This window comes from Ranitomeya imitator, chromosome 1 (assembly GCF_032444005.1).
Source record: "Ranitomeya imitator isolate aRanImi1 chromosome 1, aRanImi1.pri, whole genome shotgun sequence".
NCBI lineage: Eukaryota > Metazoa > Chordata > Amphibia > Anura > Dendrobatidae > Ranitomeya > Ranitomeya imitator.
The window spans coordinates 465,804,372-465,826,234 of NC_091282.1; the positions used below are offsets into that span (position 1 = coordinate 465,804,372).

Genomic DNA, 21,863 nt, shown 5'->3' on the forward strand with positions numbered 1-21,863 from the left:
CAAAAATAACTTGAATCTCACAAAAGTAAGAATAATTAAAAAATCTATGACAATAAACAAATGAAAGTCAAACATTGCTTTTCAACCATGCTTCCACAGAACTTGAAAAATATAAAACTCATGAAATAGGCCTGGACAGAAATGATGGTACCCTTAACTTAACATATTGCTGCACAACCTTTTGAGGCAATCACATGATTCCTGTAACTGTCAATGAGACTTCTGCAGCTCTCAACAGGTATTTTGGCCCACTCCCCAAGAGCAAACTGCTCCAGTTGTCTCGTGTTTGAAGGTTGCCTTTTCCAGATGGCATGTTTCACCTCTTACCAAAGATGCTCAATAGGATTTAGGTCAAGGCTAATGGCCACTTCAGAAATCATCCAGTGTTTTCCTCTTAGCCATTCTTGGGTGTTTTTAGCTGTGTGTTTTGGATCATTATCCTGTTGCAAGAGCCATGACCTGCGAATGAGACCAAGCTTTATGACACTGGGCAGCACATTTCTCCTTAGAATCCCTTGATAATCTTGAGATTTCATTGTACCCTGCACAGATTCTAGACACCCTGTGCCAGATGCAGCAAAGCAGCCCCAGAACATAACAGAGCCTCCTCCATGTTTCACAGGGACAGTGTTCTTTTTTTGATATGCTTCATTTTTCCATCTGTGAACATAGAGCTAATGTGCCTTGCCAAAAAGTTCAATTTTTGTCTAATCTGTCCATAGGATATTCTCCCAGAAGCTTTGTGGCTTGTCAACATGTAGATTGGCAAATTCCAGTCTTTTTTTTTTCGATTTTTTTTCAACAATGGTGTCCTTCTTGGTTATCTCTCCATGAAGTCCACTTTGGCTCAGGTCTGACACTGATGTTCCTTGAGCTTGAAGTTCACCTTTAATCTGTTTAGAAGTTTTTCTGGGCTCTTTTGTTACCATTCGTATTATCCGTCTCTTTGATTTGTTATCAATTTTCCTCCTGCAGCCTCGTACAGGGAGGTTGGCTACAGTCCCATGGTTCTTAAATTTCTGAATAATATGTGCAACTGTAGTTACAGGAACATCAAGCTGCTTGGAGATGGTTTTATAACTTTTACCTTTAACATGTTTATCTATAATTTTCTTTCTAATCTCCTGAAACAACTCTTTCCTTTGATTCCTCTGGTCCATGTTGAGTGGGATACACACCATGTCACCAAACAGCACAGTGAGTATCTGTAGCCCTATATACAGGCCCAGTCACTGATTCCAAGATTGTAGACACCTGTGATGCTAATTAGTAGACACACTTTGATTTAAAATGTCCCTTTTATCACATTATTTTCAGGGTTACCATAATTTCTGTCCAGGCCTATTTCATGAGTTTTTTTTTTTTTAATTCTGTGGAAGCATGGTTGAAAAGCAAAGTCTGACTTTCATTTGTTCATTGTCATAGATTTTTAATTTATTATTACTTTTGTCAGATTCAAGTTATTTCTGTGACCATTGTGGGATTTCCTGTCATTAAATGACGGGTACCAACAATTTTGACCATGTGTGTAAATATATTCCGTGAATTGGAATCGGATGTGTTTATACTATATGTTCACTGTGAGTTCCCTAATAACTGGCCTAGTAGCAAAAACAGCTGTGGCCTCGTCCATCACTCGTCTGTCAATTGCTACATTTTCCTGACAATTGGGTGCAAAGGATTGTTGGTTCTTGACAAATTGGTGGCAGCAGTGGGATCTGCCCAATTTCTCTGACAAATAGGTGGCAGCGGCGGGATCTGAGTAATCTCACTGCTACTGTGCCCTAACATCGTCTTATTTATATATGCGCAAAGAAGTGGAAGACCATATTTTTGTGCATGTCTATAAAAGACGAACACTGCCAGGCTGCAAGCCAAATAGTGTCAACAATGACCGCGTCAGCCTCATAATAGTGGATGGCTCCATCTTGGTTATGTCCAGGTTTCTTTTCAGTGATTCTGACGGAAAGTGTATGTTCTGTTCACCACTATACAGTGGGGCAAAAAAGTATTTAGTCAGTCAGCAATAGTGCAAGTTCCACCACTTAAAAAGATGAGAGGCGTCTGTAATTTACATCATAGGTAGACCTCAACTATGGGAGACAAACTGAGAAAAAAAAATCCAGAAAATCACATTGTCTGTTTTTTTATCATTTTATTTGCATATTATGGTGGAAAATAAGTATTTGGTCAGAAACAAACAATCAAGATTTCTGGCTCTCACAGACCTGTAACTTCTTCTTTAAGAGTCTCCTCTTTCCTCCACTCATTACCTGTAGTAATGGCAGCTGTTTAAACTTGTTATCAGTATAAAAAGACACCTGTGCACACCCTCAAACAGTCTGACTCCAAACTCCACTATGGTGAAGACCAAAGAGCTGTCAAAGGACACCAGAAACAAAATTGTAGCCCTGCACCAGGCTGGGAAGACTGAATCTGCAATAGCCAACCAGCTTGGAGTGAAGAAATCAACAGTGGGAGCAATAATTAGAAAATGGAAGACATACAAGACCACTGATAATCTCCCTCGATCTGGGGCTCCACGCAAAATCCCACCCCGTGGGGTCAGAATGATCACATGAACGGTGAGCAAAAATCCCAGAACCACGCGGGGGGACCTAGTGAATGAACTGCAGAGAGCTGCGACCAATGTAACAAGGCCTACCATAAGTAACACACTACGCCACCATGGACTCAGATCCTGCAGTGCCAGACGTGTCCCACTGCTTAAGCCAGTACATGTCCGGGCCCGTCTGAAGTTTGCTAGAGAGCATTTGGATGATCCAGAGGAGTTTTGGGAGAATGTCCTATGGTCTGATGAAACCAAACTGGAACTGTTTGGTAGAAACACAACTTGTCGTGTTTGGAGGAAAAAGAATACTGAGTTGCATCCATCAAACACCATACCTACTGTAAAGCATGGTGGTGGAAACATCATGCTTTGGGGCTGTTTCTCTGCAAAGGGGCCAGGACGACTGATCCGGGTACATGAAAGAATGAATGGGGCCATGTATCGTGAGATTTTGAGTGCAAACCTCCTTCCATCAGCAAGGGCATTGAAGATGAAACGTGGCTGGGTCTTTCAACATGACAATGATCCAAAGCACACCGCCAGGGCAACGAAGGAGTGGCTTCGTAAGAAGCATTTCAAGGTCTTGGAGTGGCCTAGCCAGTCTCCAGATCTCAACCCTATAGAAAACCTTAGGAGGGAGGTGAGAGTCCGTGTTGCCAAGCGAAAAGCCAAAAACATCACTGCTCTAGAGGAGATCTGCATGGAGGAATGGGCCAACATACCAACAGTGTGTGGCAACCTTGTGAAGACTTACAGAAAACGTTTGACCTCTGTCATTGCCAACAAAGGATATATTACAAAGTATTGAGATGAAATTTTGTTTCTGACCAAATACTTATTTTCCACCATAATATGCAAATAAAATGTTAAAAAAAACAGACAATGTGATTTTCTGGATTTTTTTTTCTCAGTTTGTCTCCCATAGTTGAGGTCTACCTATGATGTAAATTACAGACGCCTCTCATCTTTTTAAGTGGTGGAACTTGCACTATTGCTGACTGACTAAATACTTTTTTGCCCCACTGTATGTGTGTGAACCTATCTTTACATGCTTGTTTTTCTGTATCTTTCTCAGACACATGGCAAGAATTGATCCTCAATCACACCTCAATGTCTACTATACAGCAGTTTGTGCACCTTTCAGTATTGTGCATCAAGATTAATAATAATAATAATAATAATAATAATATTTTTTATTTATATAGCTCCAACACATTCCGCAGCACTTTACATTTTAGAGGGGACTTGTTCAGACAAAAGACATTACAGCATAACAATAAACACAGACCAAAACAGATACTAAAAGGAATGAGGGCCCTGCTAGCAAGGATACAGACTATGAGGAAAAAAAAAGTACTTGTTGCAAAAGGGCTTCAGTACTTTCTAGTGCACTTTGGATAGTCATAGCTAGGGTTGAGCGACCTTGACTTTTTTAGGGTCGAGCCGGGTTTCGCGAAACCCGACTATCTCAAAAGTAGAGTCGAGTGAAATCGGCCGATTATGGCGAAAAGTCGAGGATCGACCGAAACACGAAACCCAATGCAAAGCCAATGGGATTATTATTATTTTTATTTTTTTTTTTTCTCTCTCTCTCTCTCTCTCTTTCTCTCTCTCTCTCTCTCTCTCTCTCTCTCTCTCTCTCCTCTCCGTCCGTCCCTGAATTGAAAAGCTGGTGTTACACAGTGCAAATCGCTACAGCGCACAAGCGACAACATGGCGATAGGCGTCCACGCCCCTAAGACCTATGTCATCACTCTGCCCACGCCCCTTCATTGGCTGAAACGCGACTTTGGCGCGAAAGTCGCGTACCGCATGGCTGACCCCACACAGGGATCGGGTCGGGTTTCATGAAACCCGACTTTGCCAAAAGTCGGCGACTTTTGAAAATGAACGATCCGTTTAGCTCAACCCTAGTCATAGCCAAAAATTTGTGTTTACAGGGAAAACTGAGCAGGGTGCTGGAAAAGTGATGAACCAAAAGTGTGTGTTACATTCTTCAGAGATGAGCCAAGCATGAAAAAGTCTTGATGGCTTGAGCTGAATAGGTCAAGAAACAGGAGGGTGGACAACCGATCAAAGGGACATCACTGGTGGTGAGTCAATGGATTAACCCCTTAGCGACAGAGACAATTTTGTGCTTAATGACCAAGCCAATTTTTACAATTCTGACCACTATCCCTTTATGTGGTTATAACTCTGGAACGCTTCAACGGATCCCACGGATTCTGAGAATTTTTTTTCGTAACATATTGCACTTCATGTTAGTGGTAAAATTTCTTTGATATGACTTGCATTTATTTATGTAAAAAACGGAAATATGGCGAAAATTTTGAAAATTTTTATGCCCTTAAATCAGAGAGTATTGTCACACAAAATATTTAATAAATAATATTTCCCACATGTCTACTTTACATCAGCACAATTTTGGAAGCAAATTTTTTTTTTATTCTGATGTTATAAGGGTTAATCTTTGACCAGCGATTTCTCATTTTTCCAACAAAATTTGCAAAACCATTTTTTTAGGAACCACCTCACATTTGAAGTGACTTTGGGGGGGTCAATAAAACAGAAAATACCCAAAAGTGACATCATTATAAAAACTGCACCCTACAAGGTTCGCAAAACCACATTAAAGAAACTTATAAACCCTTCAGGTGCTTCACGAGAACTAAAGCAATGTGGAAGAAAAAAAATGAATATTACTTTGGAACCACATTTTGTTTTATTTTCACAAGGGTATCAGGAGAAAATGGACCACAAAATTTGTTATGCAATTTCTCCTGAGTGCGCCGATACTCTATATGCGGGGAAAAGCCACTGTTTGGGGGCATGGCAGGGCTCAGAAGGGAGGGAGCACCGTTTGACTTTTTCTATAAACTACTGACAACATGTCTCCGAATTTGCAAGCAATAAATTTAGTATTTTTTTTCTGAAAAGGAGAAATGGTCAAAAATTACAAAAAAAACCCCCACTGCTTTCAGACCTCAAATAATGCAAAGTAAACAAGTTCATAATCATTTAGAAACAGCAATACTAATGTTTTACCTCAGGAAAAGTTCGGAAATCAATATTTTGTGGAACAACCATGATTTTTAATCACAGCTTTCATGCGTCTTGACATGCTTTCCACCAGTCTTTCACACTGCTCCTGGCACAAAAATTTCAGCAGTTCTCCTTTGTTTGATGGCTTGTGACTATCCATCATCCTCTTGATTACATTACAGCGGTTTTCAATGGGTTTCAGGTCTGGAGATTGGGCTGCCCATGACAGGGATTTGATGTCGTGGTCTCTTAATTTTTGCCAGAGCTGTATACTATTTTGGGGAGCATATGGAAAGACATATCGCAAGGGGCTTGGGCCCCAGATCATTTAAGACCCCAGCATTGCCCTTGTGATACCGTTTCATACGAATTCAGCCTCCTGAGTACACTGTAAAGCTGATTTGCCGGCGCCTGGCAATCACAAGGTGGTTAAGACGGGAGGAGCAAGCGGTTCAGTTGCTCTTTATCTGTATACTAATTCAGCACTGTGAAATAACCAGTCTCGGACTTCTCTATGGGGAGAAAGGCTGCCTCCTGCAGCTGCATAGTTTCTGTTCAACTGCCGACTCCAAGATTTAAGAACTTAGTAAAATGTCTTTGCCGAGGTATGTGGGAACCCTTCCTGAAATTGCTAAATGTTTGGTGCTCTGCAAGTCGTTAAGAATAATGTAATCACACCAAATCTATCCTCCATTTTATCATTTTTTTCACCATGGTACAGAAATGCTTATAGTGCACCACACACCTATGTAATGTACATTTCCCTTCAATTTAGCTTAATAATTCTTATACAAATAAAGTTTATACCTGACAACGCTACATGCTGGAGTCACATACACATAAACATAGCGGTTTTATCTAATAGACTGTACAGATGTCTATAGCATAATAGTAGGCACAATTAAAAAGAAACACCTAATTTTTTATGAAGGTTATCATTACTGGTGACATTTTGTTACTGAATAGGGGGTAGAATTTCAACAAAGAGTGTTCCAGACTTTAAGATGGAGATCAAAAAGAATACCTCCTCTGGGGTCCACAATTTTCACTACAGCCCTTGTATTAGTGCCAAGAACTGCATTCACGGGAGAATTTAGAATCACTTCAAAGGTCTCATCGTCCTCTTCCAATCCATCCTGGGTAATTGCTATATTCCAAGTCTTGGTTGACACTCCTACAACAAGTAAACATTTCAATTACTCTTTTAATTACTGTTTCAAACAACCTGGTGATAGGGAAATATATTAATTAGCATGTCTGCAGTTAGATGGGAAGAGACGATGGATGCCATTGCGCTTGCAAAAATCTGATTGCATTCCTGCTGTTATCTCATGTCACAGAATACGCCTGCAGAAGCCCGTGGTGGGTCCCATTTAACTATTTACATGCTACGTAAGGCATAATAAAGTGACATAGAGGTTGATGAAAAGTGCTGTGGTCCAGCCATTGACTCACTGAACTGACAAGATGCTGGTGAGCATTGCATGCTGTCACTAGTTACAATTCAGTCCGTGAGCTGAAGACTTATGGACTTATTTATACATTCTGCGCTTATTATTTTCCTAATCTGTCTTTATAAGGTCACAGAATAAGAACATTTTTGTTACACAGCACCAAATCTTGTGTATTGTCATTAGACACAATGATGAATGTGTATGCAGTAAGCTCTATCTAGTAGAATGGTAAGAAGCTGGAATTATCACATTTACAAGGGTTTCCCAAGCTTGCCAAGAGTAAAAATATAATAAATAAGCTTTATACACCCACCGCATCCCCTGCACTATCTAACCTCTGCTGTCCATTTGTTGACAGGCAGCAGTTAAGACATCATTACTACAGCATGTAACGTAATGTAGCCAGTCACTGGGTACAGCAGTGATGCCAATGTAATCACCACAAGACAAATGGATCCAGTGATTGGCTGCAGCAGTCACGTGCTTGAACCTGTTAACAAAGACCAGAAGAAGTGACCAAAGAGTAAAACTAATTTATTTACTTTTATCCTGGAAAATTTATGCTGGAAAAAAAGTTAATCCTGGAAAACCCCTGTAACTCTATGGTTGTTTCAATTGAAGCAATTTTAGGATATTATACAGTGGGTATGGAAAGTATTCAGACCCCTTTAAATTATTTTTCACTCTTTGTTTCATTGCAGTCATTTGGTAAATTCAAAAAAGTTCATTTTTTCACATTAATGTACACTCTGCACCCCATCTTGACTGAAAAAAAACAGAAATGTAGAATTTTTTTCAATTTAAAAAAAAAAAGAAAAATTGAAATATCACATGGTCATAAGTATTCAGACCCTCTGCTCCAACACTCATATTTCCTTGTGGTCCTCGTTGAGATGGTTCTACTCCTTCATTGGAGTCCAGCTGTGTTTAAGTAAACTGATAGGACTTGATTTGGAAAGGGAAACACCTGTCTATATAAGACCTCACAGCTCACAGTGCATGTCAGACCAAATGAGAATCATGAGGTCAAAGGTACTGGACAAGGAGTTCAGAGACAGAATTGTGGCAAGGCACAGATCTGGCCAAGGTTACACCAGAATTTCTGCAGTACTCAAGGTTCCTAAGAGCACAGTGGCCTCCATAATCCTTAAATGGAAGAAGTTTGGGACCACCATAAATCTTCCTAGACCTGGCCGTCCAGCCAAACTGAGCAATCATGGGAGAAGAGCCTTGGTGAGAGAGGTAAAGAAGAACTCCAAGATCACTGTGGCTGAGCTCCAGAGATGCAGTAGGGAGATGGGAGAAAGTTCCACAAAGTCAATTATCACTGCAGCCCTCCACCAGTTGGGCCTTTATGGCAGAGTGACCCAATGGAAGTCTCTCCTTAGTGTAAGACATATGAAAGCCTGCATAGAGTTTGCTAAAAAAAAACACATGAAGGACTCCCAGACTATGAGAAATAAGATTCTCTGGTCTGACAAGACGAATATTGACCTTTTTGGTGATAATTCTAAGTGGTATGTGTGGAGAAAACCAGGCACTGCTTATCACCTGCCCAATACAGTCCCAACAGTGAAACATGGTGGTGGTAGCATCATGCTATGGGGGTGTTTTTCAGCTGCAGTGACAGAACAACTGGTTGTCATTGAAGGAAACATTAATGCGGCCAAGTATAGAGATATCCTGGATGAAAACCTCTCCCAGAGTGCTCTGGACTTGGTAAAAGGTTGACCTTCCAAAAAGACAATGACCTTAAGCATACAGCTAAAATAACAAAGGAGTGGCTTCGGAACAACTCTGTGACCATTCCTGACTGGCCTAGCCAGAGCCCTGATCTAAACCCAATTGAGCATCTCTGGAGAGACTTGAAAATGGGTGTCCACCAACATTCACCATCCAACCTGACGGAACTGGAGAGAATCCCCAAATCCAGGTGTGAAACACTTATTGCATCACTCCGTAGAAGACTCATGGCTGTACTAGCTCAAAAGGGTGCTTCTACTCAATACTGAGCAAAGGGTCTGAATAGTTATGACCATGTGATATTTCAGTTTTTCTTTTTTTATAAATTTTCAAACATTTCTACATTTCTATTTTTTTTTCAGTGACCAGTCCTACCAGCATTCCCTCTGTAGAAAACCATACAGAGATGGCTATCGGTCACTGATTAGCATTGTGTCTGCTTGACCTCTGAACCAAGAATGAATAGAGAATTATATGACTAACAAACAAGTTATATTTCTTGATATAAGAAACTTTGATCTTCTACTTCATCTATAAATGCTATAATGTAAGAGTTTCTTTTAACAACAGTACACTAAATAAAATGGACAAAGCTGAAGGAGAAAAGGATGATGACACATTTTCCCTTTCCTTTCTCATGGTAAAGAATTGAACATTGCCATAATTACATTTTAACAGCAAGTTTAAGGTGTTATCAAGGATTTTTTTCTTATGGGGCTAAGAATTCTGTCCAATGTGGATCTATGCTGGCTCAGAAAGGTCACAAATCGCTACTGCCAGTTGCAATTCTGCTTCTATGTTTGACTTCACATCAATAGAGCAGCTCTTCCTCTTAGGCCAGGGTCATACCCTCCTTCCATACGTTTTCTATGGGATTAAGGTCTGGAGACTGACTAGGCCACTCCACGACCTTAATGTGCTTCTTTCTGAGCCACTCGTTTGTTGCCTTGGCTGTATATTTTGGGTAATTGTCTTGCTGGAAGACCCAGCCACGACCCATTTATAATGTTCTGGCGGAGAGAAGGCGGTTGTCACTCAGGATTTAACAGTACATGGCTCCATCCATTCTCCCACTGATGCGGTGAAGTAGTTCTGTGCCCTTAGCAGAGAAACACCCCCGAAACTTTATGTTTCCACCTCCATGCTTGACAGTGGGGATGGTGTTTATTGGGTTATAGGCAGCATTGCTCTTCCTCCAAACATGGTGAGTTGATTTAGTGCCAAAGACCTCAGTTTTTGTCTCATCTGACCACAACACCTTCTCCCAATCACTCACAGAATCATCCAGGTGTTCACTGGCAAAACTTCAGATGAGCCTGCACATGTGCCTTCTTGAGCAGGGGGACCTTGTGGGCACTGCAGGATTTTAAACCTTTACAGCGTAATATGTTACCAATGGTTTTCTTGGTGACTGTGGTCCCAGCTGCCTTGAGTTCATTAACAATTTCCCCCATGTAGTTTTAGGCTGATCTCTCACCTTCCACATGATCAAGGATACCCCACAAGTTGAGACTTTGTATGGTGCCTCAGATTGATGTCAATTGACAGTCATTTTGTATTTCTTCCATTTTCTTACTATTGTATTAACAGTTGTCTCCTTCTCACCCAGCCTCTTGCTCTTGGTTGTGTAGCCCATTCCAGCTTTGTGCAGGTCTATGATCTTTTCCCTAGAGAATCAAAAGACGTGGGCACAGCTACTTAGGTGCACGGGTAGGTTCCCAAGCCGTATACATATAGATAAATAGAACCCGGCACTCAACTTGAGTCAAACTGGTAGCATTTTATTCCGTAGTATGAAAAACGTTTCGGCCTGGTCTGGCCTTCGTCAGTTACTACAATATTATAAAGAAAAGGAATGATACATACATCCGTGACTACATCTGTAAATACATCCGTAAGTACATGCAGTGTGAAATAAATCAATTAACCAAACAGAAAAAAAACAGAATAAACAACAAAAGTATATACAATGTGTCAATTGGTCATGATATGGCGATGTGAAAACCAAATATTGGTAGGAGCCATCTAGTATATCCCAGCCCTCCCAGATGGTGAGTAGAATGTGAAGAGCAAGATAACACCAACCGTACCGTACTAAGAAGAGTTTAGAAGAACCGCTGAGGAAATACTACTGTAAGCGAGGTAAATCGCAGGGAAATCCCTGCAGGTAAAAGAAAAGGGCCTATAATATGGGTTACCAGCGAAAATCTGCTGTAGTAAAACAGTGCCAGAGGTGTAAGGGGCCCCACTAAGTGTTAATACCTTAGGAGATGTCTGTCTCCGATCAATGCCGCGGCTGCGGGCTGTGGAGGAAGAGGGGGTGATGTCAGCGTACATGCAGAATGGCATACTGGCCAGGCAATGTGTGATGCTAAGCGACGACATCGCTCCTAAGAGCGGGGGCTGAGAGGAGGGTAAGGCGGTTACCTGTGGTAGAGGCGGGTCAGGACGCGGTGTCCACCGCTGTCAAGGAGGATGCCCGAGTGAAGGGACGCCAGTGCGGCGTTCCTTATGTGCGCGCCCGCCAAACCGGATGTGACGTACCCGGAAGTGACCGCTTGTTGTGGCCTGTGATGGACAGGAGAGAGCCGGCCAATCGTATGACTCCCCTGTGGGGGGGCGGGACAAAACGAGGTGTGCACTGTGTTTACAAAACAGATGAGCGACCTCAGCTAGTATGGATACGGTGATTGCGGTGCTGAAAAGGTGGGGGTGATGGTAGTTCATATCCTAAGAGCTGTGACCCCGTGGATTGGCAGGAGAGTCCTGGTGGTTCAATAAAGACGGCTCTAGGAAGACAGATAAATATATTAGAGACATAGACATGATGAGAGTACAATGATAATTAAATGAAGTCATGATAAGTATACAGTTGTTGCAATTAGCACCCTAGATAGAGAGTACATATAAATGCATAAATACCCACTAGAAATATTCAGAGGTGAGAGCCCATAAGATAGAAACGGCCCCGTGGGATTTAAGTAAAGGAGACAAGGTCGTAGTCCCTATTCAGACCTTTGGGGTGTAAGGTATCCAAAGTATGGATCCAGAAAGCCTCCCTGCGTTTTAGGGAGGCTAATCTATCACCCCCCCGTCTGGGCGCTGGGATCTGCTCAATTACTTGAAACATGAGCTGGGAAATGTTGTGGCCTTTAGATATAAAATGTTGTGGAATGGGTAGGAGCGTGTTGCCACACCTAATCGTGGACTTATGCTTAGAGATCCGTTCCCGAATGGACCAGGTTGTCTCTCCCACATAGAGCATGCCGCAGGGGCATTTGATGAGGTAAACCACATAGGCCGAGTCGCAATTAAAGTAGTTCTTAATAGGAAAGGCCCTACCAGAACGTGGATGGTGAAATGAGCTGCCCTTGAGAACATTATTGCATTGGGTGCAGTGGAGACAGGGGAAGGTGCCGAGACGGGGATTCTGAAGGAACCGTTGGATGGGTGCCCTTTTGTCTGGTCCTATATCCGCTCTTACCAGTGTATCCCTTAAGTTACGTGGTCTCCTAAAGCACGGTAGAAAAGGTTCTCTGAACTCTGGTATGTCTGGATGGGCAGTACTGAGTAGATGCCAGTGTTGGCGTATATTTTTATGGAGGATATATGCAAAAGGGTGGAAGGAATGGACGAATGGAATACGATTCTTTGACTTCGATCTGTTGTTTGGGCCGGATGTCCGAGATTCTTGAAGGAACGAGCTAGGGTAACCTCGTGCCTGAAACTTGGCTTCCATTTCTGATACTCTCTGTGATCGTAACTCATTATCCGAGACTATGCGGGTTACCCGTTGTATTTGGGATTTAGGAATTGCTTTTTTGATGGCGTGGGGGTGTAAACTGTCAAAATGCAATAGGCTGTTCCGGTCGGTGTTCTTTATGTGGATATCGGTGCTTAATCTGCCAGTGTGGTCTTTAATGACCCCAGTGTCCAGAAAATTCATTCTGTGTAGGTCATGAGTCATGGTAAAGGAGATACCAGGCCAAGCAGTGTTAAGAAAATCCACAAAGGACCGGAAGGACTCCAACGTGCCGCCCCAGACGCAAAAAATATCGTCTATGTAGCGTTTCCAGAGTAAAACGTTCTCTCTGAAACGCAAGTCAGGGTAGATGGCACTCTCTTCGAAATCCGCCATATAGCAATTGGCGTAGGGGGGCGCCACGTTGGAGCCCATAGCGGTCCCCCGTATCTGTAAGTAATATTGGTCCTGGAACAAGAAGTGATTTGAATCCAGAACCAGTGTGAGTAATTCCACCACCAAGTCGATTTGTAACTTGTGTGTCCCTGTGGTTGATAGGAGTTTCTTAATGGAATTGATACCTTCCCCATGTGGGATGGAAGTGTATAACTCTTTTACGTCCAGTGATGCCAATATGGCGTCAGCTGGTACTCTATCCAGGTCCCGTATTATGCCCAGGAAGGCCCCTGTATCCAGCATGAATGATCTGGTGGACTGGATATGTGGGGTTAGAATTTTTTCTAGGAAAATAGCTATTGGGGACAATATAGAGTTAGTGGCTGCCACTATTGGTCGTCCAGGGGGATGTTCAAGGTTCTTATGGATTTTAGGAAGTGTGTAAAAAACTGGGGTAACCGGATGTTCATTGGTGAGGTAATTGCAAGTTTTGAGGTCTAGGACCCCTAGCGTCGTATATTCCTGTAATATGCCCGAGATTCTACTTCTAATGGTATGGATGGGGTTGGAATCCAATTTCTGGTATATGGTGGTATTGTCCAGCTGTCTCCTGATTTCTTTTAAGTAATCACTCTTATCCATGATCACAATGGCGCCCCCCTTGTCTGCTGGTTTAATTATTATGCTGGAGTCAGATTGAAGTGATTGTAGCGACTGGCGTTCACTTGCCGTTAAATTAGGGGGATAGTAAAGGTGTCCCATTTCAACCTCCCCCCGAAGTGACTGGAAAGAATTCTGGATGAACATTATAAATGTCTCTAGGGCGTGAGAGCCCCGTGGGGGTCTGAATGGGCTCTTATTGCGTAAACCTAAACTTTCTGCTGATAGAAGTTGAGGCGCTACGGGGGGTCGTAGAGTGTGTACCATGTTGTTCTGTGGATCAGAAAAATAGACTTTTAACCGTAAGGACCTGAAGAACCTTTGTAGGTCCATGTCCAGGTCGAAGGTCCGATAGCGGTAGGTGGGACAGAAGGAGATCCCTTTCTGTAGGACGCTGCAGTCCGATGGGCCCAGGGTTCTGGAGGAAATGTTCACAATTAGAGACTAATTAGAGACTAATTGTGAACATTTCCTCCAGAACCCTGGGCCCATCGGACTGCAGCGTCCTACAGAAAGGGATCTCCTTCTGTCCCACCTACCGCTATCGGACCTTCGACCTGGACATGGACCTACAAAGGTTCTTCAGGTCCTTACGGTTAAAAGTCTATTTTTCTGATCCACAGAACAACATGGTACACACTCTACGACCCCCCGTAGCGCCTCAACTTCTATCAGCAGAAAGTTTAGGTTTACGCAATAAGAGCCCATTCAGACCCCCACGGGGCTCTCACGCCCTAGAGACATTTATAATGTTCATCCAGAATTCTTTCCAGTCACTTCGGGGGGAGGTTGAAATGGGACACCTTTACTATCCCCCTAATTTAACGGCAAGTGAACGCCAGTCGCTACAATCACTTCAATCTGACTCCAGCATAATAATTAAACCAGCAGACAAGGGGGGCGCCATTGTGATCATGGATAAGAGTGATTACTTAAAAGAAATCAGGAGACAGCTGGACAATACCACCATATACCAGAAATTGGATTCCAACCCCATCCATACCATTAGAAGTAGAATCTCGGGCATATTACAGGAATATACGACGCTAGGGGTCCTAGACCTCAAAATTTGCAATTACCTCACCAATGAACATCCGGTTACCCCAGTTTTTTACACACTTCCTAAAATCCATAAGAACCTTGAACATCCCCCTGGACAACCAATAGTGGCAGCCACTAACTCTATATTGTCCCCAATAGCTATTTTCCTAGAAAAAATTCTAACCCCACATATCCAGTCCACCAGATCATTCTTGCTGGATACAGGGGCCTTCCTGGGCATAATACGGGACCTGGATAGAGTACCAGCTGACGCCATATTGGCATCACTGGACGTAAAAGATTTATACACTTCCATCCCACATGGGGAAGGTATCAATTCCATTAAGAAACTCCTATCAACCACAGGGACACACAAGTTACAAATCGACTTGGTGGTGGAATTACTCACACTGGTTCTGGATTCAAATCACTTCTTGTTCCAGGACCAATATTACTTACAGATACGGGGGACCGCTATGGGCTCCAACGTGGCGCCCCCCTACGCCAATTGCTATATGGCGGATTTCAAAGAGAGTGCCATCTACCCTGACTTGCGTTTCAGAGAGAACGTTTTACTCTGGAAACGCTACATAGACGATATTTTTTGCGTCTGGGGCGGCACGTTGGAGTCCTTCCGGTCCTTTGTGGATTTTCTTAACACTGCTTGGCCTGGTATCTCCTTTACCATGACTCATGACCTACACAGAATGAATTTTCTGGACACTGGGGTCATTAAAGACCACACTGGCAGATTAAGCACCGATATCCACATAAAGAACACCGACCGGAACAGCCTATTGCATTTTGACAGTTTACACCCCCACGCCATCAAAAAAGCAATTCCTAAATCCCAAATACAACGGGTAACCCGCATAGTCTCGGATAATGAGTTACGATCACAGAGAGTATCAGAAATGGAAGCCAAGTTTCAGGCACGAGGTTACCCTAGCTCGTTCCTTCAAGAATCTCGGACATCCGGCCCAAACAACAGATCGAAGTCAAAGAATCGTATTCCATTCGTCCATTCCTTCCACCCTTTTGCATATATCCTCCATAAAAATATACGCCAACACTGGCATCTACTCAGTACTGCCCATCCAGACATACCAGAGTTCAGAGAACCTTTTCTACCGTGCTTTAGGAGACCACGTAACTTAAGGGATACACTGGTAAGAGCGGATATAGGACCAGACAAAAGGGCACCCATCCAACGGTTCCTTCAGAATCCCCGTCTCGGCACCTTCCCCTGTCTCCACTGCACCCAATGCAATAATGTTCTCAAGGGCAGCTCATTTCACCATCCACGTTCTGGTAGGGCCTTTCCTATTAAGAACTACTTTAATTGCGACTCGGCCTATGTGGTTTACCTCATCAAATGCCCCTGCGGCATGCTCTATGTGGGAGAGACAACCCGGTCCATTCGGGAACGGATCTCTAAGCATAAGTCCACGATTAGGTGTGGCAACACGCTCCTACCCATTCCACAACATTTTATATCTAAAGGCCACAACATTTCCCAGCTCATGTTTCAAGTAATTGAGCAGATCCCAGCGCCCAGACGGGGGGTGATAGATTAGCCTCCCTAAAACGCAGGGAGGCTTTCTGGATCCATACTTTGGATACCTTACACCCCAAAGGTCTGAATAGGGACTACGACCTTGTCTCCTTTACTTAAATCCCACGGGGCCGTTTCTATCTTATGGGCTCTCACCTCTGAATATTTCTAGTGGGTATTTATGCATTTATATGTACTCTCTATCTAGGGTGCTAATTGCAACAACTGTATACTTATCATGACTTCATTTAATTATCATTGTACTCTCATCATGTCTATGTCTCTAATATATTTATCTGTCTTCCTAGAGCCGTCTTTATTGAACCACCTTTATTGAATTTCACCTGTCAGAAGTGTAGACTAGTGGCCCTTTTAGAAGAAAAGGTGCGGGGTCTGGAAGAAAGAATAGCAACTTTGAAACTCATCAAAGAGAATGAAGACTTTCTAGACAGAACAGAAGCATCTCTACTGGTCACAGAAGGTGCAAAAAGTGTCAGAGAACCTCCAAAAGCAGATGAGTGGAAGCATGTGACCAAAAGAAGCAAGAAGACCATGGAGAAATCACCAACCACACAACTGAAGAACCGATATCAAATCTTTGTAGAGGATGAAGATGGCACACCTAAGAATGAAGCAATACCAGCAAGCAAAAAAGAAAAGGGCACACAGCAACAAGTGACAGCAAAAAGTATAGCCAAGAAGCAACGAAGAGTGGTGGTGGTGGGAGACTCACTACTGAGAGGCACCAAAGCAGCCATCTGCAGACCGGACATAACTGCAAGAGAAGTATGCTGCCTTGCAGGTGCGATGATCAAGGATGTGACCGATAGGATACCAAAGCTCTTCAGCTCCAAGGACGTCCACCCATTTCTTCTGATAAATGTTGGCACCAATGACACGGCAAGGAAGGACCTACCGACAATCTGCAAGGACTTTGAAGAGTTGGGGAAGAAAGTAAAGGAACTGGATGCACAGGTAGTTTTTTCTTCTATCCTTCCAGTAGACGGGCATGGCACCAGGAGATGGAACAGGATCCTTGATGCAAACAACTGGCTAAGACGATGGTGCAGACAACAAGGATTTGGATTCCTGGACCACGGTGTGAATTACTGGTATGATGGACTCCTCGCCAGAGACGGACTACACCTCAACAAACCTGGGAAACACACATTCGCCAGAAGACTCGCTACACTCATCAGGAGGGCGTTAAACTAGAAGAAGAGGGGACGGGAAGAAAAACATTAGACTCGAACAAAGACGACCCAGGAAAACATACTCAGAAGGGAGGTAAGAACATTTCTAAAACAATTCACAGTGAGGAGATTGGAACAAAACAAAATCCTCTAAACTGCATGCTCGCAAACGCCAGAAGCCTGACAAACAAGATGGAAGAACTAGAAGCAGAAATATCTACAGGTAACTTTGACATAGTGGGAATAACCGAGACATGGTTAGATGAAAGCTATGACTGGGCAGTTAACTTACAGGGTTACAGTCTGTTTAGAAAGGATCGTAAAAATCGGAGAGGAGGAGGGGTTTGTCTCTATGTAAAGTCTTGTCTAAAGTCCACTTTAAGGGAGGATATTAGCGAAGGGAATGAGGATGTCGAGTCCATATGGGTTGAAATTCATGGAGGGAAAAATGGTAACAAAATTCTCATTGGGGTCTGTTACAAACCCCCAAATATAACAGAAAGCATGGAAAGTCTACTTCTAAAGCAGATAGATGAAGCTGCAACCCATAATGAGGTCCTGGTTATGGGGGACTTTAACTACCCGGATATTAACTGGGAAACAGAAACCTGTGAAACCCATAAAGGCAACAGGTTTCTGCTAATAACCAAGAAAAATTATCTTTCACAATTGGTGCAGAATCCAACCAGAGGAGCAGCACTTTTAGACCTAATACTATCTAATAGACCTGACAGAATAACAAATCTGCAGGTGGTTGGGCATTTAGGAAATAGCGACCACAATATTGTGCAGTTTCACCTGTCTTTCACTAGGGGGACTTGTCAGGGAGTCACAAAAACATTGAACTTTAGGAAGGCAAAGTTTGAACAGCTTAGAGATGCCCTTAATCTGGTAGACTGGGACAATATCCTCAGAAATGAGAATACAGATAATAAATGGGAAATGTTTAAGAACATCCTAAATAGGCAGTGTAAGCGGTTTATACCTTGTGGGAATAAAAGGACTAGAAATAGGAAAAACCCAATGTGGCTAAACAAAGAAGTAAGACAGGCAATTAACAGTAAAAAGAAAGCATTTGCACTACTAAAGCAGGATGGCACCATTGAAGCTCTAAAAAACTATAGGGAGAAAAATACTTTATCTAAAAAACTAATTAAAGCTGCCAAAAAGGAAACAGAGAAGCACATTGCTAAGGAGAGTAAAACTAATCCCAAACTGTTCTTCAACTATATCAATAGTAAAAGAATAAAAACTGAAAATGTAGGCCCCTTATAAAATAGGGAGGAAAGAATGGTTGTAGATGACGAGGAAAAAGCTAACATATTAAACACCTTCTTCTCCACGGTATTCACGGTGGAAAATGAAATGCTAGGTGAAATCCCAAGAAACAATGAAAACCCTATATTAAGGGTCACTAATCTAACCCAAGAAGAGGTGCGAAACCGGCTAAATAAGATTAAAATAGATAAATCTCCGGGTCCGGATGGCATACACCCACGAGTACTAAGAGAACTAAGTAATGTAATAGATAAACCATTATTTCTTATTTTTAGTGACTCTATAGCGACAGGGTCTGTTCCGCAGGACTGGCGCATAGCAAATGTGGTGCCAATATTCAAAAAGGGCTCTAAAAGTGAACCTGGAAATTATAGGCCAGTAAGTCTAACCTCTATTGTTGGTAAAATATTTGAAGGGTTTCTGAGGGATGTTATTCTGGATTATCTCAATGAGAATAACTGTTTAACTCCATATCAGCATGGGTTTATGAGAAATCGCTCCTGTCAAACCAATCTAATCAGTTTTTATGAAGAGGTAAGCTATAGACTGGACCACGGTGAGTCATTGGACGTGGTATATCTCGATTTTTCCAAAGCGTTTGATACCGTGCCGCACAAGAGGTTGGTACACAAAATGAGAATGCTTGGTCTGGGGGAAAATGTGTGTAAATGGGTTAGTAACTGGCTTAGTGATAGAAAGCAGAGGGTGGTTATAAATGGTATAGTCTCTAACTGGGTCGCTGTGACCAGTGGGGTACCGCAGGGGTCAGTATTGGGACCTGTTCTCTTCAACATATTCATTAATGATCTGGTAGAAGGTTTACACAGTAAAATATCGATATTTGCAGATGATACAAAACTATGTAAAGCAGTTAATACAAGAGAAGATAGTATTCTGCTACAGATGGATCTGGATAAGTTGGAAACTTGGGCTGAAAGGTGGCAGATGAGGTTTAACAATGATAAATGTAAGGTTATACACATGGGAAGAGGGAATCAATATCACCATTACACACTGAACGGGAAACCACTGGGTAAATCTGACAGGGAGAAGGACTTGGGGATCCTAGTTAATGATAAACTTACCTGGAGCAGCCAGTGCCAGGCAGCAGCTGCCAAGGCAAACAGGATCATGGGGTGCATTAAAAGAGGTCTGGATACACATGATGAGAGCATTATACTGCCTCTGTACAAATCCCTAGTTAGACCGCACATGGAGTACTGTGTCCAGTTTTGGGCACCGGTGCTCAGGAAGGATATAATGGAACTAGAGAGAGTACAAAGGAGGGCAACAAAATTAATAAAGGGGATGGGAGAACTACAATACCCAGATAGATTAGCGAAATTAGGATTATTTAGTCTAGAAAAAAGACGACTGAGGGGCGATCTAATAACCATGTATAAGTATATAAGGGGACAATACAAATATCTCGCTGAGGATCTGTTTATACCAAGGAAGGTGACGGGCACAAGGGGGCATTCTTTGCGTCTGGAGGAGAGAAGGTTTTTCCACCAACATAGAAGAGGATTCTTTACTGTTAGGGCAGTGAGAATCTGGAATTGCTTGCCTGAGGAGGTGGTGATGGCGAACTCAGTCGAGGGGTTCAAGAGAGGCCTGGATGTCTTCCTGGAGCAGAACAATATTGTATCATACAATTATTAGGTTCTGTAGAAGGACGTAGATCTGGGTATTTATTATGATGGAATATAGGCTGAACTGGATGGACAAATGTCTTTTTTCGGCCTTACTAACTATGTTACTATGTTACTATGTTACTATGTTACTATGTTACCAGGACTCTCCTGCCAATCCACGGGGTCACAGCTCTTAGGATATGAACTACCATCACCCCCACCTTTTCAGCACCGCAATCACCGTATCCATACTAGCTGAGGTCGCTCATCTGTTTTGTAAACACAGTGCACACCTCGTTTTGTCCCGCCCCCCCACAGGGGAGTCATACGATTGGCCGGCTCTCTCCTGTCCATCACAGGCCACAACAAGCGGTCACTTCCGGGTACGTCACATCCGGTTTGGCGGGCGCGCACATAAGGAACGCCGCACTGGCGTCCCTTCACTCGGGCATCCTCCTTGACAGCGGTGGACACCGCGTCCTGACCCGCCTCTACCACAGGTAACCGCCTTACCCTCCTCTCAGCCCCCGCTCTTAGGAGCGATGTCGTCGCTTAGCATCACACATTGCCTGGCCAGTATGCCATTCTGCATGTACGCTGACATCACCCCCTCTTCCTCCACAGCCCGCAGCATTGATCGGAGACAGACATCTCCTAAGGTATTAACACTTAGTGGGGCCCCTTACACCTCTGGCACTGTTTTACTACAGCAGATTTTCGCTGGTAACCCATATTATAGGCCCTTTTCTTTTACCTGCAGGGATTTCCCTGCGATTTACCTCGCTTACAGTAGTATTTCCTCAGCGGTTCTTCTAAACTCTTCTTAGTACGGTACGGTTGGTGTTATCTTGCTCTTCACATTCTACTCACCATCTGGGAGGGCTGGGATATACTAGATGGCTCCTACCAATATTTGGTTTTCACATCGCCATATCATGACCAATTGACACATTGTATATACTTTTGTTGCTTATTCTGTTTTTTTTCTGTTTGGTTAATTGATTTATTTCACACTGCATGTACTTACGGATGTATTTACAGATGTAGTCACGGATGTATGTATGATTCCTTTTCTTTATAATATTGTAGTAACTGACGAAGGCCAGACCAGGCCGAAACGTTTTTCATACTACGGAATAAAATACTACCAGTTTGACTCAAGTTGAGTGCCGGGTTCTATTTATCTATATGATCTTTTCCCTGACATCAATATAAAGCTTTATGGTCTTGCCCATGTTGTAGAGGTTAGAGTCTGACTGATTAATTGAGTCTGTGGACAGGAGGCTTTTATAAAGGTGACTATGTAAAACAGCTGTCTATAATAAAAGTAACGAGTTGATTAGGAGCGTCTATCAGGTCTGTAGGAGCCAGAAGTCTTAATGGTTGGTAGGGGATCAAATAATTGCAAAATGCAAATAGATTTATATAATTTATACATTATGATTTTCAGGATTTTATTTTTTATATTCTATCTCTCATTGTTTAAATTATCCTACCCTTAAACTTATAGACTGTTCACTTATTTGTCAGTGGGCAAACTTACAAAATCAGCA

At 42.7% G+C, this 21,863-nt stretch overlaps 1 protein-coding gene across 1 annotated transcript in view; it reads right to left on the reverse strand.

Annotated features, from left to right (window-relative positions):
• FREM1 (FRAS1 related extracellular matrix 1) overlaps nucleotides 1–21,863 on the reverse strand; it is a 375,192-nt gene that overhangs the window by 66,759 nt on the left and 286,570 nt on the right. The window contains exon 30 of the mRNA XM_069765123.1: nucleotides 6,639–6,788. Coding sequence (XP_069621224.1) covers nucleotides 6,639–6,788 — 150 coding nt within the window. The remainder of the gene's footprint in view (nucleotides 1–6,638; nucleotides 6,789–21,863) is intronic.